This window comes from Psammomys obesus, unplaced genomic scaffold, assembly GCF_907164565.1.
Source record: "Psammomys obesus unplaced genomic scaffold, mPsaObe1.curated_primary_1811, whole genome shotgun sequence".
NCBI classification, from domain to species: Eukaryota; Metazoa; Chordata; class Mammalia; order Rodentia; family Muridae; genus Psammomys; species Psammomys obesus.
In genome coordinates this window covers 1,720,835-1,737,978 of record NW_026596176.1, presented here as the reverse complement: position 1 = coordinate 1,737,978, position 17,144 = coordinate 1,720,835, and the positions used below count along the sequence as shown (strand labels likewise).

Below are 17,144 nucleotides of genomic sequence, written 5' to 3'. Positions count from 1 at the left end.
ACCGTCTGAGGTCTTAGAGATGGGAGTCCTGGGTTCTGGGAAAGGAGGACCTGAGCAGAGGACCATCTGATTACTGTGCCCGGGAGGAGAGGTGGCGGCACGGGGGGTAAATCCGGTAGAGAAGAGTCTAGGAGTCCTAGCTCCTGGGGGTCCTCAGTTTCCTGGAAATAAACTGAGGTGAAGCCTGCGGGTTGGACCCTTGAGGTTTTGGAGGTGGCTGGGGGACCCCTTCTTCCTGGGAAAGAATAGCCCTGGGGTACCCATCTCTCTACTTTGAAGCCAGAGTGTTTGGCAGTCTGATTCCTGGGTCCAGGAGGAAGGGGAGGCTGGGGATGTGTCTGTATTTGAGGGAGGTGGGTTAGACTTGGGTCTAACCTCTGCGTCCTGGAGAGGAAGTGGTTTGGATTTTCCATTTTGGGGGGTCCTAGAGGAAATGAGGGCTGGGGCTTCTTGGGTTTTGCTGAGGTCTTGGCAGTGATGTGCAGCTGTGACTCCTGGGCGGGGGGGGGGGGGGCTGCTTCAGGGATTCTGACGGTTCCTTGCCACAGGGGGCCGGAGTCATGTCCGTGTACTTATTCACCAAGCGCTACGCGGAGGAGGAGATGTATCGCCCGCACCCGGCCTTCTACCGCCCGCGTCTCAGCGACTGCTCCGACTACTCAGGCCAGTTCCTGCAGCCCGAGGCGTGGCGTCGAGGCCGCAGCCCTTCCGACATCTCTAGCGACGTCTCCATCCAGATGACGCAAAATTACCCTCCGGCCATCAAGTACCCCGACCACCTCCACATTTCTACTTCACCGTGCTGAGGCCGGACTCCCACTCTCTCCCCTTCTCCCTCCCCTCCCCCGCGCCTCTCCCTTGCAGCCCCAATCCCTTAAGGGACTCTTGGCTGAGGGATGCTGTGCCATCTCCAAGCCTCTATCACCTACATTTCAATGGCTCCACCCTCTTTCCAACATCTCCTCATTGGTTCATTATACTTCCAAATGATTCCCTCCCCACCCGTCCCCCGTGAACCCGCCCCCCTTCCCTTAGGTCCCTACCCACCAGGTTTGCTATCTTCTGGTGGTATCTCGCGCCCAGCTCCCCCAACCCCGCCGGATTGGATTCTCGCTTCCCCGCAGGGGTGTTGGGATGGAGAGTGGGTGTGGCCGCCACTGGAACTCCCCTCCATTCTCTCCCAACGCCACACTACGCCCCCTGCAGGTCCCTGACCCACTTCTACTGCTCCGGTCAGGGGCCGCAGGGGTACGACTATGACTGACCTTGACTTTTCCTTTTCTGTTGCCTCCGGGAGACTCCATTCCCTCTTTTTCTTTTCTCCTCTGGAAGGTTACCTTCCTTCTTCTAATCTTTTTCCTTTTCCTCCTTCTCCTCTTCTTTCGGTCGTCCTCCTCCTCCACCTCGTCTTTCCACGTCTCTCTTTTCCTCCCTCCACTTGCTCATCCGAAGCCCCTAGGTGCATCCAGCCTCTCACACCAAACAAGGATGGGACCCCAGGGTGGAGGGAGGTTCCCTCACACTAGCTCCACACCTGTGCCCGCCTCTCCCCCCTCGAGGTCCCGTCGGGGGAGGGAGGGGCAGTAGCAGGGGTTAACACCCCCCAAAACCTCTGTCTTCCATTTTCTGGTATTCCCTCTCATCCATGTCCCTCTTCCCATCTCAGATCCCCAACTCTGGCCTCTTTCAAGGGCACACCGCCCCCTTGGACAGATTCGGGGGTGGGGGAAGGTCACCAGAGAACCGCCCATCCCACTCCCTTTATTAGGGGAGGAGGGGCGAGGTAGCACAGTGTTAACACACGGAACCAGAACGGCCCCGGGGTGGGGGGAGGGGGCAGGGGAGGGACTGGGGGGGGCTTTTAGTTTGCATCTTAGGGGGGAGGGGGGAGGGAGAACCGCAGCAGTTATAACCTGTCTTTACGCAGCGATTTTTAATGAGTCTGGGGGTGGGGTGGGGAGGGAAGCAATAAGGGTGGGGAAATGGTGGGGTGGGAGGCCTGGCTCTGTTATTTACCGTGTATCATATGTAAATATCGACAGAAACTTCAATAAACTTTATTTCAAACACGTCTCTGCCTAGCAAAGGGAGGGGATTGGAAACAAGGGGCTTATGGTATTAGTTTTCTCTAAGGATAGAGCACTGTAGTTCTGTAGTTCTTGCCCGGCGTGATGGTGGACACTTTCAGTCCTAGCAGAGGCAGACAGATCTCTGAGTTCTAGGACAGCCAGCACTACATGTGATACCTTGTCTTCAAAAATAGAGCAGGGCATGACCAACTTTGTAATTCCAGACTTGGGAGACAGAGGCAGGGGGATTGCTGCGAGGTCTAGGCAAACTTTACATATCAAGGCTTTCTCAAAAAGCAAAACAAAGGCCACCAAGATGGCTCAGCTGACTGCCTGAGCTTGATGCCACAGGGGAGGAGAGCTCTCACTCCTGCAAGTTGCCATCTGACCACATACACACACTCACACAGTGGCATAGGATGCCTGATACCCCCTTTCCTTCCTCCCCAAAATAATAAAATTAAAAAGCCAGGCAGTGATGGTATACACAGAGGCAGGCAGGTCTCTGTGAGTTCCAGGCCAGCCTGACCTACAGATCCAGTTACAGGAAAGCCAGGGCTACACAGAGACCCTGTCTCAAAAAGCCAGAACAAAGCTAAGGGAGGTAGCCCATCTCATCGAGTGGTTGCCTAGCATGTTGGAGGCATGGTGGCACTCAGGAGGAGGCCGGAGGAACAGGAGCTCAAGGTCATCATTGGCTGCAGGAGTTTAAGGGCTCCCGTGTGTGTGTGTGTGTGTGTGTGTGTGTGTGTGTGTGTGTGTGTGTGAGAGAGAGAGAGAGAGAGAGAGAGAGAAGTTAAGCTATTTAGGTTATTTAACTTGAGCATCACCTTATAATCCAGTCCCTATATGAGGACAATAAATGACAGGGTTAAGGTCAACACAAAAAAAACAAAACAACAACAAAACAGATCTCTTGATACTCTCCTTTCTGCCTACTACATAGCCCACACTGCTCTGACTTTCTTGCCAGGCCTCTTGTTGGATTTACCAGACTCTTCGAGAATGACTCCTATGAGAGCATGCACACAAACTGACAGCCTTTGACTGGTACCAAGTCAGTCTAGCTCCCAAACCAGAGCTTCCTTCCCCGGGGGGCTTCCTGTACTCTGGGCCCTTTCGCTATGTTGAGAAACAACCACCACTTATATTGCACAGCCACCATGAGGCAGATGCCTGAACATGATCCCGTTAGACCATCACAGTAGTCGGTGTGTAGGAATTACCACTGTTTGTGCAGGTGAGGGAGGGAAGTTCTCAATTGGATTCTAAGGCTCTGATTCCACTATAACGAGAGACCGAGAATAGCCAAGATATCTGACAAATTTATAGCTCAGGTCTCTCTGTCTTTCTGTCTCTGCCTGTGTCTCTCTGTGTGTCTCTGTGCTCTCTCTCTCTCTCTCTCTCTCAGATTGAATCCTGGGAACCAGGGCCTTCTGTATGGAAAGCTAGAACTCTACAGCTGAGCCACATCCCCAGCCCCTGACTGGGGGACTCTGAACAGGTGCTCTAACCCTAATAACCTTAATCTTGCACGATGCATCTGCTCAACCTCCCAAGGGGGCAATGATAATGGCCCTGCCACTATGACACCTGGGCTGACTACAGCCATCCAGGGGCAAGAGTCTTTATTTATTCATTCATTTTGTTTTTCTCACTGTCCGGTGAACTCAGCACCCCAATGAGCCCGATGTTACAGGTGATGAAACTGAGCCACACAGAGCTGAGTTCACCCGGCTATTAACATGTCAGCTAGTCCCATCCTCAGGCTTTCCTTGAGTCACAGTCATTAGCTGTTACAGAAAAAGAAATAATTTGATTACTTAATCATAATTAATAATAATATGGAGGCATGCATGCCATGGTGCACATGTGGAGGTCAGGGACAGCTTTCAGGAATCTGTCCTCTCCTTCCACCATGTGAGTGCCAGTGACTGGACTCAGGCTGTCAGCCCTGGTGGCAAGCTTCCTTACCCACTGAGCCATCCTACCACCCCCAGCTGCTACATTTTGCCACTGCAGATTTTATGCAAACTCATGCTGTGACCTTGAGTGGGTCTTTTTAATTTCTTAGGCTTTGGCTTTTTTTTTTTTTTTTCTATCTAAAAAGGAAAAAAAAAAAAAAATGAGGGGCATGGTTTAGAATGATTCCAAATCCCTCTGGAACAGGGAGGGTGGTTTGGGGAGGTTCTTAGGAAAGAACTCAGATTCAGCAAGGTCAGACTCCCGGAGGGAAATACGTTCTGACTCACTTCCCATGATTCCAGGAATTTCTGAAGGTCAGGCTTGAGATTTACAATGGCAAATACAGTTCAGCTTCTTTGTTGAGACTAATTGATTCCTAGTGGCGGCTTGGATGGATTCTGAACATTTATTTGCTCAGTAGGAGAGAATGTTCCCATCTATTGGTGCTGTCTGCCACGCTGATCAATTGGTGCTGTCTGTTGTGCCTGTAGCACGGGTGGTGACGATACAAGAGCTGGCTATCGCTAACTGTACAGAACATAGCAACCTAAAGTCCTGAAGTTTATATTCTCTTAAAAAAAAATGGCCAGGTGCAGTGGCTTATGCCTGTAATCTCAGCACTCAGTAGGCAGAGGCAGGCTGATCTCTGAGTTCAAGGCCAGCCTGGTCTACAGAGGGAGTTCCAGGACAGCCAAGGCTACAAAGAGAAACCCTGTCTGGAAAACAAACAAACCAAAATGAAGCCAGAGGGCTGTGGAGATGGCTCAGTGGATAAGAGCACTTCCTATCCAGGTATGAAGACTTGAGTTCAAGTCCCCAGTGCTCCCAGAAAAAGCTAGATGTGGCCACACAAACCTGGAACGCCAGCACGATGGGAGGTTGACTGGCGTCTGCCTTCCAGTTCTGCCAGCCAGTGAGAGAGCCTGTTTTAAATGGAATGTGGCAGAGACACCCATGTCCTCCTCTGGCTTCTTGTGCACAGGTGTGCACCTCTGGGTTCATAACACACACACACACACACACACATTAAAAAGAGAAAGAAATAGACAAAAATCTCAAAAAGAAAACGTTAAGTTCACTTTTGTGACCTTGGCAGGATTCACCTAGAACTCGGGCCTCCAAGCATGCCTGTGAGGGATTGTTTAAATTATATTAATTTAGGAGGGAAGACTGTGGTCAGGTCTCTACAGCCTGAAGTTAGAGCCCTCTGAGAAGGTGGAACCTTGACTGAGAGAGCTTCCATTAGACTGGTTGTTGAGTAAATCTGTCGGGCATTTTCTTGATCAATGATTGATAAAGGAAGGCTCAGACCTCTGGGGGAGGTGCCACTGCAGGGCAGGTGGTCCTGGGTTGTGGAAGAAAGTGGGCTGATGGAGAGATGGCTCAGTGGTTACGAGCACTGTCTGCTCTTCCAGAGGTCCTGAGTTCATCTCCCAGCAACCACAGGGTGGCTCACAACCATCTATTCAGGGCTCTGATGCCCTCTCCCAGCACACAGGCATAGGTGTACATGCAGCCAAGGCACTCACAGAATACTTAAGTCTTTTTTTTTTTTAAAGTGGGCTGAGCAAGCTGTCGAGAGCAAGCCAGTAACCTGCATTCTTCCCTAGTTCCTGCTTCTGCCCTTTCCTCAGTGATGGACTGTAATGAGGATGTGTAAGCCAAACAAACCTTTCCCCTCCCTAGTTGCTTGTGGTCACAGCACTCATCACAGCAACAGAAAGCAAACAAGGACAGCAGATGCACTTTGAGCATAGGCGGACCATTCCATGGGTCGGAGTCCCGGATAGAATAAACAGGAGAAAGGCAGCTGACCCCCTGCTGGCCACATCTCTCAGCTTCCTGAGTGCGAATGCAGCCAGCTGCCTCAAGCTCCTTCCCTGCCGTGGTGGACTCAGTCGAAATCAACAGCTCCTTCCTAAAGCTCCTTTTCATCTGGTGTTCATTCACGACAATGGGAACAATGACTTATACTATCTTGTATTATTTTCAATACATTTTGAGGATGGAGAGAAATCCCATAGTGAAAAGTTTTGGTTTTAAAACATTTATTTATTTAGTACGTGTGTATCCCTGTGGAAATCAGAGGACAATCAGAGTCATCCCTGACTCTCTGGGGTCAGGAGTGATCCAACCCAGGTCATCAGGCTACACAGCACGCGATTTCACTGACAGGATATCTCTCCTACTAGCTAGGGTAACCGTTGCTGTAATGAAGCACCATGACCAAAGCAGACCTCGGAGGAAAGGGTTTATTTTGCTCACAGTTCCAAGTTACAGCTCTTCATCAAAGGCGGTGAGAGCAGGAACTCATGCAAGACAGGAGCCTGGAGGCAGGAGCTCATGAAGAGGCCATGGAGGGTGCTGCTTATTGGCTGGCTCCCCATGACTTGCTCAGCCTGCTTTCTCGGGACCATTGGCCCAACTATGGCACCACCCACCATGGCTGGGCTCTCCTGCATCAATCACTAATTAAGAAAACTCTCTACAGGCTAGATACAACCCAAACTGACAACAAACGTTCTTGATCGAGGCTCCCTCCTCTTTAGCGTGTGTCTGTCCTGCACACCCACCATCAAGAACCTTCACCAACTGAGCTGTCCTCCTGACCCAGGTCTTTTGTTTTTCAGAGGAGGGCTCTGAGGGTTCTTGTCAGAAGTAAGACAAGACATGCTGTTATTCAGAAGCCCCTACTTCCAAGGTACTATCAGAGCTCGTTTGTCCAGGCTGTTTTTTCTTTGTTTGTTGTTGTTGTGGTGGTGGTGGTGAGAAAAATCTCAGGTTTTCCAGGCTGGCTTCTAACTATCAAATAGCCAAGGCTGGCCTTGAGCTTCCCCACCTTCCTTCACCCCCCGAGGGCTCCATATGCACCACACCCGCTTTCTATGGCGTGGGGGACTGAACCAGGTCATTCAGCATGCCATGCAAGCATGCTGCCCACTGAGCCACACCTCCAACAGGCACTGTGACCTCCGAACAGATCATCTGAGATACTGTGTGTTTTTGCCCATGCAAGCATGTGTTTAAATGCACACACAGGTGGGCACGAAGCACATGTGTGTGTCATGCGTGTGCACGTGCGTGTGCATTTTATATAACAGTCATCACAGAAGACACAAGGTTCTTCACCTTCCAACAACACATGTGGAATGGAGCCAGCTTCATATCAGTTATATAACCCTTCTTGACTATTTTCCAAGGCCACTTAATAACAATAGTTTGCATAAATCAGTTGCATAATTTAGCAAGTGCTTCCTGTCACTGACCACTTGGCTTTAAGTCGTGTGCGTCCCATAACCCGAGGAGATTTGGCACTTATTGTCATCTCATTTTGTAAATGAGATCTTGGGGCGTGGAGAGGTTAATTAACTTCCTCCTCGTCACACAGCTAGAAAAATCGCCAAGCTAAAATGGAATCCTGGGAGTCCTGAGCACCCCATGAAGGGTGCGTCTCTGTGTACACTCCCTCTGTGACCCGCTCTCACACAGCGTCCGCACCTTGTGTTATGTACAGGAAAGGGTCACACCTCAGTGTGCTCAGAGACCCTGGGGATTTCTGGGACCTGTTTAAAAAGCTGTAAGATTCAGAATCTGAAGGCAGGAGGATTGAGTTCAAAGTTCTATCAATGAGAAGTAAAGAAAGGGGCTCAGTGTGGCAGCACACATCCATAACCCCAGCGCTCAAGGGGGAGATGCTAGAGGATCAGAGAGGCCAAGGCCAGAGCTGTACTTGGAGTTTGAGGCTAGTTAGAAATAGAGATTCTGTCACACAGACACACACACACCAACAAAAGTGCTCTGGGGTCAGGTAAAGGTTCTTGCCTCACAAGCCGGAAGACCTGAGATCAGGTTTCCGAACCCACATGGAGGGAGGGAACTGAGTCTTGAAAGTTGTCTTCCAACGTCCACATGCCCACAGCAGTAGCGCTGCAGCAACAGGAATAGCAGCAAAAGATTTAAGGACCGAAGAAATGGCTCAGCGGCTAAGAGTATCTAGAGTTCAGCTCCCAGCACTCTACGTCAGTCAAGCTCTTGACTCCCTAAAGTTCTCTCTGGAGCGCACACACACACACACACACACACACACACACACACACACACACCTTTCTTTTAAAATTTAAGGAAGTAATAAATAAATAAATAAATAAATAAGTAAAACAGGGCCTAGATCAATTTATTTCTACTTTTTATCACTATTTCCTTATGAGAAATAGAGTATAGTAGTCTGGGGCTAGGGGGACGGCTCTGTGGTTAAGAGTGCTTACTGCGTAGCCACAAGCACCAGCGGTCCATTCTCAGCACCCACGCTGAGCAGTCACAACCCCTCTGAGGGATCTGCCACCCTCTTCTGGCTTCAGTGGACACCGGCACATAAATGTGAATATACACTCATACCTGTACATCAAATAAAAATAAATATTTGAAAATACTTTAAAAATGAGAGCGCCCAGCAGTTAAGAGTACTTGCTACTCTTTCAGAAGATTGAGTAGGGTTCCCAGCACTGACGTTGGGTGCTCTGTAGCGTCAACTTCAGGGGATCTTCTGCCCTCTTCTGGCCTATAGAGGTACTACACTTAACTATGCAGACACAGGCGTACACACCTCAATAGAAATAATAATATCATCGCCAACATCACCATTATTATTATTGAGATGGGTTTCAGAAATAGAGAAGGGTATAAGGGAAGAGTTTTGTTAGGTTCTTGGCCCATATGTGGAGTGCCTAGAATCTGCTAGCAAGGGAATGGAGGTATGTTTAGAAGGCAGAGCACCTGCCTAGTGTACACCAGTGAAGGCCTGGGGATATGGCTCAGTGGTAGAGCAATTACCAAGCATGCACGAGGTTCTGGGTCTGACTTCTGGTAGCCCCCCCCCAAAAAAAATGAAATAAGAAAAGAAAGATAAGCAAAATGACTCCTATTTTTATGCCTTTTAGTCTCCGCCTCATCCCCAGCTGATGTACTGTTCAAGTGTCTTCTTCCAGGCCAGTGGCTCTCACCTGGGGTGGCTTTGCCTTCTGTATACAAAAGAGTGATTTCCATACAAGTTAAGATGGCAGAATGGCATCGGTAGGGATCCTGCAAAGGTGTTGGCAGGCATTACCCACTATCCGGAGCAAAGACTGTTCTGTAACATGGGAGCGCCATGAATTTCCAATCACAGGCTCCAGGCCTTACTCATTCACCTGTATCTCCCCACTGCCCTTCTAGTTCTTTTCTATTGCCATATCTATCATGTACTCATGAGTTTATCTACCTGCCTTCTGTCTGTCTGTCTGTCTATCTACCTACCTATCTATCTGTACTATCTTTTTTTTTTTTTTTAAAGCAGGACTCTTGTAGGCTAAACCGGTCCCAAACTCCCTGTGTACTGGAAAGGTGACTTCTCACTTTTACCTGCCAAGAGCTAGGATTATGGGGGAGTGCCCACATGCCTATTCTGTGCTGTGGATCAAACCCCGGCTTCATCCATGCTAGGCAGTCGCTCTCTACCCACTAAGCCACAATCGCAGCCCTTGTGCTGATTGTGGTTGTTAATATAGGCCTTAGAGATCCCTCTGAGGATCAGATAAATGCTACAAATTTCCAGTACCTGTAAGGAACACCCATTCACAAAATTCTGTACATTAGGAGCTTCATGGACATTTCACAGCTCTTCCAAAACTCTCTGGGTTGCCGTTGTGAATATCAGTTGTAGGATGTCCCGTTCAGAGGGGGCTCGCTCAGGCAACCTTTCCCTTGTATAGATTAAGAGGCCCAGTGGGTAGAGGGTGAGGCACTGGCTCTGATGCCTGGGGGAGACCAGGAAGAACAGCATGTGAAATGCAGACCACCTGACTCCCCAGAGCTGGGACATTTCCACTTCACCCTGAATGAGGACATTGTAGAAGCGCTGATCATCATCCTTTCCCGATGCAGTGGGAAGCAGAGCCACGCAGCCACTCTCTGTTCCTCTCCAGAAACACAAAGGCCCCAGCTGTGGCTGATGACAAACACCTGGGGAGAGGCCTCGGGAGACTGGAGGCTGCGGGTGATGGGAGGATAGAGCTGAAGCTACACGGCAGGGACGACAGAGAACAGATCCATTCACCCCCCAGCTTCATTCGCTCGTTCACCCACCCACCCACTCAGTATCCCTGGACAAAGGTCTCCCATCTATTTGCTGTGGGGGTCGGGCCAAAGTGAGTCAGATTGCTCTTTGGCCAGCTCCTGCAGTGACAGGCAAGATAGATCCCTCCACCACCACCAACCACTAGATGGGGTATCTGGTTGTTGGAGGAAGCAGCATAGGGCAAGAGCTCCCTATAGGCTACAGAGGTCAGGGAAGGCTTCCTGGAAGAAAGCATTGACAGAGAATCTCTCTCTCTCTTTCAAGACAGGCTTTCTCTGTCTTGGCTGTCTTGGATTTGCTTTGTAGATCAGGCTGGTCTTGAACTCAATGCAATCGGCCCGCCTCTGCCTTCCCTAGTGCTGGGATTACAGGCCTGCACCACCACCCCTGCCCCATGAATCTGTTTTTTATATTTTAAATTATTTGTTTGATTATTTATTTGAGGGGAAGTGCACAGGCCACAGCATGCCCGTGGAGGTCAGAGGTGGACAACTTCTGAGGGTCAGTTCTCTCCTTTCACTAGCTACATCCTTGGGGGTTAAACTCAGATTGTCAGTCTTGGCTCCAACAATATTTTCCTGCTAAGCCATCTCACTGAACCTTATTTTGTTCTTGAGACAAGGGCAGACAGGTCTTAAACTCTTGTGTGGTCAGGGATGACCTTGAATTCTTGACCCTCCAGTCTAGTCTCTAGACTGCTGGGATTTCAGGCAATCACTACCACCCGTTTTATGCAGTGTTAGAGATTGAACCCAGGTCTTCATCCATGCTAGGCAGAGCATGCAAACTGAACTACATTTCCACCTCATTTAAAAACAAAACAACTTATTATTGTGTGTGTGTGAGAGAGTGCTTATGCCAAAGTGCATATGTGAAGGTCAAAGGCCAACTTTATGGAATCCATCCTCTCTTGCTACCTTTCCATGGCTTCTGCAGATCCAACTCAGGTTTCCAGAATGGTATCATCAGGTGACAATTGCTTTTACTGGTTAAGCCATCTCACAGGCGTCTGTTTGTTTAAAAAATTTAAAGTTAGACCTGTTCATTTTATTTTGTGTAGGAATATTTTGCCTGCATGTATGTGTATCTGTGTACCACGTGTCTGCTTAGTGACCATGGAAGTCAGAAGAGAGTATTGAATCCCTTAGAATCTGGAATTACAGGTGGTCGGGAACCACTTATGTGGGTGCTGGGAATTGAACCAACATCCACTACAAGAGCAATAAGTGCTCTTAACCACTGAGAAATCTCTCCAACTCCTGTTTGTTTTTGAGAGATGATCTTATATGGCCCAGGGTGACTTTGAATTTGCCATGCAACCAATACTGGCTTTAAATTTCTCATCCTTGTGCTTCAACCTCCAAAGTGCTCAGATTAAAAGTATGTACCACCACAGTAAACATGAGGTTGAATCAGTCTTTCCTCTCTCTCTCTCTCTCTCTCTCTCTCTCTCGACAGGGTTTCTATGTATAGCCCTGGCTGTCCTGGAACTCACTCTGTAGAGCACGCTGGCCTCAGACTCAGATATCTACATGCCTCTCAGCCTCCTGAGTGCTGGGATTAAAGGTGTGCACCACCATCATGCCTGGCTGAAGTTGAATCTTTTAAGAGTGTATTGGAGGGAGGCTAGAGTGATAATTCAGTGGTTAAGAGCAATTTCTGCTCTTTCAGAGGACTGGTTCAAGACTGCCTTTAATTCCAGCTCCAGGAGATCCAATGCCATCTTCTAGCCTCTGCAGGAAACTGCACTCAGAGGCTACTGCACATACCCCACTCCCATAAACACCTACACATAATTTTCAGAAATAACTTTAAAAATCGGGATGAAAGGTCCATGTGATGGCTCAATGTATCAAGGCACTAACCACCAAAACTGATAACCTGAGTTTGCTCCTTGGAACCCACATAGAGGAGAACACTGACTCCTGAAAGTTGTCCTCTGACATCCACGGTGGCCAGCATGACATGCACATGAACCACACATGACATTAACTAATTAATCACTGTTTGAAAATCAAGCAACAACAAAAAGAGTGGTCAAAGGTTCCTCAGCTGAGCACGGTAGGTGAGCGACTACAGTGTAAGAATGCAGCAGAGGGGATATCCAGCCGAGAGGCCGATGTTTTTGTCACACAGACTCAGTTAAGGAGCCTGGATTTTCTCCTGAGGATAACAGGGAGCTGTGGAGAAGTTTAAGAGAGAGAGGGACAGGGTCAGCCGTGATGCTCCTGAGAGTCTTTGGGTGTAAGAGCGTAAGCAGAAGATGTTGAGTAGCTTGTGGTATGGGCTGCTGGCAGAGCCTAAGGCAGATCGGGGCAGAGGAAGAGAATGGAAAAGAAAAGTGTCTACACAGAGGATCAAACAGGATCTACATGTGGCCTGACTGTAGGAGTAGCGTGCTTCAAGGCAGCACTAAAGCAATAATGGCTGAGCAGCTTGTGCGACCTTCGCAGCGTGATGCCTTACAGGATGTATTAATCATCTGTCAAAAAAGCAGAAGGCTGATAGCTTAAGACAACACATACTCATCATCTCTTAGCGTCTGCAATCAGGAGTGAGCAAGCTCGACATCTCAGTCTGCCCAGGGGCTCTCAGACCTGGCACCATGGATTGGCTTTTTCTTATCTGGAGCTTGGGCTGGGAGAGATCACCAAACTCCTAAAAGCTGCACAGAATTCACTGCCCTGTACTCAAATGAAGTTCCTTGTTTTCTTGCTGCCAATCAAAATTTTTCTGTATCGTGGCACTCTATAGTATGGTGTGTGTGTGTGTGTGTGTGTGTGCGCGCGCCACAGTATGCACATGGAAGTTAAAGTTTACATTTTGGGAGCTAGAGAGATGGCTCAGTGGTTAATGGCACTGTCTACTCTTCCAGAGGTCCTGAGTTCAATTCCCAGCAACCACATGGTGGCTTCACAACCATCAATACCCTCTACTGCCCTCTTCTGGTGTGCAGGTGTACATGCAAATAGAACACTTATATACATTAAAGTAAAAAAATCTAAGAAAAAATGTTTCCATTTTTTTGAGGGTCAGTTTTCTCCTTATATCTTTCCCCCGTACGTAGAGGGTAACTCTGAAGAGTTGTTTCTTTCTCTCTACTCTGGGTCCTTGGACTTGAACTTGCATCATCAAGCTTATGCTCCAAGTACTTTTAAAAGCTGAGTCACTTTGATGGCCCATCCACCTTGTTGTTGAGACAGGGTCTCTTCTGTTGTATATTCCAGATTAACTGGCCTGTGAACTTCTGAGCAATTCTTCAGTTTCACCACACGAGTGCCGGGATTACAGAGGTGAGCCATCGCATCTGAATTTTTACATGGGTTCTAAAGGTTGAACTGAGGTCGTCAGACCCTCATGGAAAATGTGTCTGTCTTGTAAATCATCTCTCTCTGGCCCTTGTACTTTGCTTTATAGGGGCTTTGGATGTGACTCAGTACATAGAGCATTTGTGCAGTGTGTGCACAAAATCGTGACTTCAATTCGCAGCATTTAGGTGTGGTGGTGCATACCTGTAATCCCAACATTTGAGAGGCAGAGGCAGGAGGGTCACAAGGTCAAGACTAGCCTTGCCTACATAGCAAGTTCAAGGGAATATTAGGCTATGTGAGACCCTGCCAAAAAAACAAAAAACAAAACAAAAAGCCAACCAACCAACCAAACAATAACAACAACAAAACACCAGAAAGCTGGGCAGTGTTGGCACACTTGGGAGGCAGAGGCAGGTGGATTTCTGTGGCCAGCCTGGTTTACAGAGTGAGTTCCAGGATAGCCAGGATTACTCAGAAAAACTCTGACTTGGGAAAAAAAAAAAAAAAAAAAAAATATATATATATATATATATATATATATATATTTCCAGGTGGTGGCTCATGCCTTTAATCCCAGCACTTGGGAGACAGAGGCAGGCTGATCTCTGAGTTTAAGACCAGCCTAGTCTACAGAGTGAGTTCCAGGACAACCAGGACTAATCAGAGAGAAACCCTATCTTGAAAAAAATATATAAATTAATAAATAATAAAATAAAAATAAAAACAAGGGGCTGGTGAGATGGCTCAGTGGTTAAAAGCACTGGCTGCTCTTCCAGAGGACCCAGGTTCAATCCCTAGCATCCACACGGCAGCTTGCAACTGTCTCTAACTCCTATTCCAGGGATCTGGCACTCACACACAGGCGTGTAGTCAAAAGACCGATGTACATAAAATAAATACTTAAAAAACAAACAAACAAACAAACAAAACCAACTTCTGTAAGTACATAAACAAATGAAGACTAAATAATAAAGAAATGTGAAATGTGCCCTCCTTACTGACCAGAATAATAAATGTTCTAATTACGTATCATTTAACATATAAAAATTAACCAGCAATGTAAAAATATTTAAGTGTGAAGGAAGGGAGAAACAAGTGAGTTCCATGTGAGTAAAAGTCATTATCTATCAGAGAAACAAAAACCTATAGATAATGCATCATGTAGACATATCCAAGGATAATATTACTTAGAAATGTCCAGGAAAGTTAGAAAATAGTTGTTTCTTCTTTTGAGATGAGGGTCTCACTATGTAGTCCTGGTTGGGCTGGACTCCCCACATTCAGACGTTTTTTGCCTCTGCCCCATGAGTGCTGGGATGAAAGGTGCATGCTACCACAGCAGGCACCGAGAGAACGATGCTTCTGTGCTGAAGAGAGTTTGCTGCACAATCACGGCCAGCATAGTTAGGGTCCCAGCTCCTGTTCCACAAGCCGGGTGTCGTGCAGACTTCTGTCCGCTCCAAGATGAGTAGAGACTGGAGTCTCTGATGCTTACTTCCAGAGAACAGCTAAGCCCCACACCCAGACACAGGGAGAGACCCTGCCTCAAAGGAATAAAGATGCTGACAGATGACGCTTAATGCCCTCTTTTGATGTCTACACTTGCACTGGCAAGTACACACTCGCACACACACATACACACGCACATACATTGGTTTAGAGTGGCTGTTGTTCCTCCCAAGGATCCAGGACCCAAACAAATGGTGACTCACAACCATCTGTACCTCAGATTTCAGGGGTCAAACTCCCCCTTCTGGTTTCTTACAGTGCCAAGCACACACGTGGTACACATACATAGATGCAAGCTAAACACTCATATGTATAAAATAAAATACATAACTCTAAAACAATAACAGCAGCAAAAAACCCACTAACAGCTCTTTTCCACAAGAACCAGGATTTGGGTAAAAATAGCTCAACAGTTTTTCTTAAAATCCCTCATGAACTACTTAGTTCTCTTCTTTAAAAAGTAGTTACTAGCAATATTGGTTTGCTTAGAAAATTTATTTTAATTTAAAATTAAAAATAAAGTTGGTACTCCCAGTGCCTAATTATTTTATGTTAGTGTTTCTCTACTGTGAGTGATTTTTGTCTCGCAAGGGACTTGGGACAGTATCTGAAGACTTTGGTTGTCACAACTAGGGAGAAGGTGTTGATCCTTGCTTTTAGTGGGTGCCAGGCAGGGTTACACTGCCCCCACAGTGTAAAATATACCCCTCAATGAAGCAGGGCCTGATGTGGGTGTCAGTCACTCCAAGGCTGGGAAACCCTGGCTTTACTTCATTATCTGGCACCTAACTTTGATGTTAGCTGACATCAGTGCCAACCTTTGTGACACACTTCTCTTTCTCACCTTCAGTTCTTACATCTATAAAATGGTAGCTAAACTAGGCACAGTGATGCATGCCTGTAATCCCAGCATTTGGGAAGCCCAAGAAGGATTTAAGTTTAAAGTCAATCTGGTCTACATTATAAGACCTTTCAAAAAAATTTTTGGCTCTATGGCTCATTGCATAAAAGGTGCTGACCATCAGGCCTGATGACATGAGCTCAGTCTCCCGGATCTACATGGTGGACAGAGCCAGAGCCCATTGGCTGTTCTGTGGTGTGCACATGAACATCATGACACACATACTCCTTTCATCCTCAGAAACTTCACAGAACATAAAATAAATAAGATGTAATCCCAGAGTTCAGGAGATCAGAAGATCAGAAGTTCAAGGTCATCTTTAGCTGCACAGTGAATTCCTGGACAGCCTTGGACACATGAGAACCTGCTTTTAAACACAAACAAAGAAATAAAACACAAACCCAAATAATTAGAAGCAGTGGAGGTGGCTCAGCCAGGAAAAGGCTTGCAGCAAAAGCATGAGGATTTGAGTTCAGATTCCCAGCACCTATACAAGCATCTGACTGTGGCAGAGCATGCCTGTAATCTCAGTACTAGAGAAGAGGAGGCAGGAAGACGCCGGGTTCTGCTGGCCAGCCAGTCTTAACAGAATCCTCAAGCTCCAGGCATGTGAGAGACCCTGTCTCAAAATATAAGCAACTGAGAAAGATACCTAACCCTGACCTCCGTTCCACACACACACACCTGTGTGCACATGCAAAGATGTGTGCATTCACATACACATCAAACAAACAAGTAATAAAATAAAACAGAATGGGGGTAACCTCTGAATTGCTTCTCTCAAAGACTGAGCCAATGCCTCCAAGGTACTGAGTCTGCAAAGTAAGCGTTCAATTTATATTGAACTGGTTGTCTGTGTGGTGTCTGTTATATTCCTCTCCCTGGCAAAGGATGATGAAAAAATATCCCCAGAACTGATAAGTGGATTTTAGGACCCTTCCTTCCTTTAGCGGTTGTTTGCTTCTAAACCAGAAACATTAGGATGCTTTCCTAAACTCCAGCCCAGTCGGGGGCATGGTGGGAATAAAATGAATTGAGATAAAATAGTACCAACGAAAGCTGGTGTCCCCATACATGTCTGTTGAAACTGAGACAGGAGGATTACCTTGAGTTTCAGCCCAGTATGGCCTATAGAGTGAGTCACAGGGCAGCCTGGGCAACAAACTGAGACACTGCCTCAAAAAACTAAAGAGAAATAACAAAACAAAAAAATAGAAGAAAGAAAGAGGAAAAGAAAGAAAGAAAGAAAGAAAGAAAGAAAGAAAGAAAGAAAGAAA

General features: G+C 47.3%; 2 protein-coding genes across 2 annotated transcripts in view; both read left to right on the top strand.

Moving 5' to 3' along the window:
- The window catches only part of Cacng7 (calcium voltage-gated channel auxiliary subunit gamma 7), a 29,172-nt gene extending 27,339 nt beyond the window's left edge, over positions 1-1,833 (top strand). The window contains exon 6 of the mRNA XM_055595708.1: positions 549-1,833. Coding sequence (XP_055451683.1) covers positions 549-806 — 258 coding nt within the window. The 3' untranslated portion in view covers positions 807-1,833. The remainder of the gene's footprint in view (positions 1-548) is intronic.
- A 7,989-nt stretch (positions 1,834-9,822) lies between these two features.
- Positions 9,823-17,144, top strand: part of LOC129667904 (uncharacterized) — a 12,736-nt gene continuing 5,414 nt past the window's right edge. The window contains exon 1 of the mRNA XM_055595623.1: positions 9,823-9,952. Within this exon, the coding sequence (XP_055451598.1) occupies positions 9,823-9,952 (130 nt within the window). The remainder of the gene's footprint in view (positions 9,953-17,144) is intronic.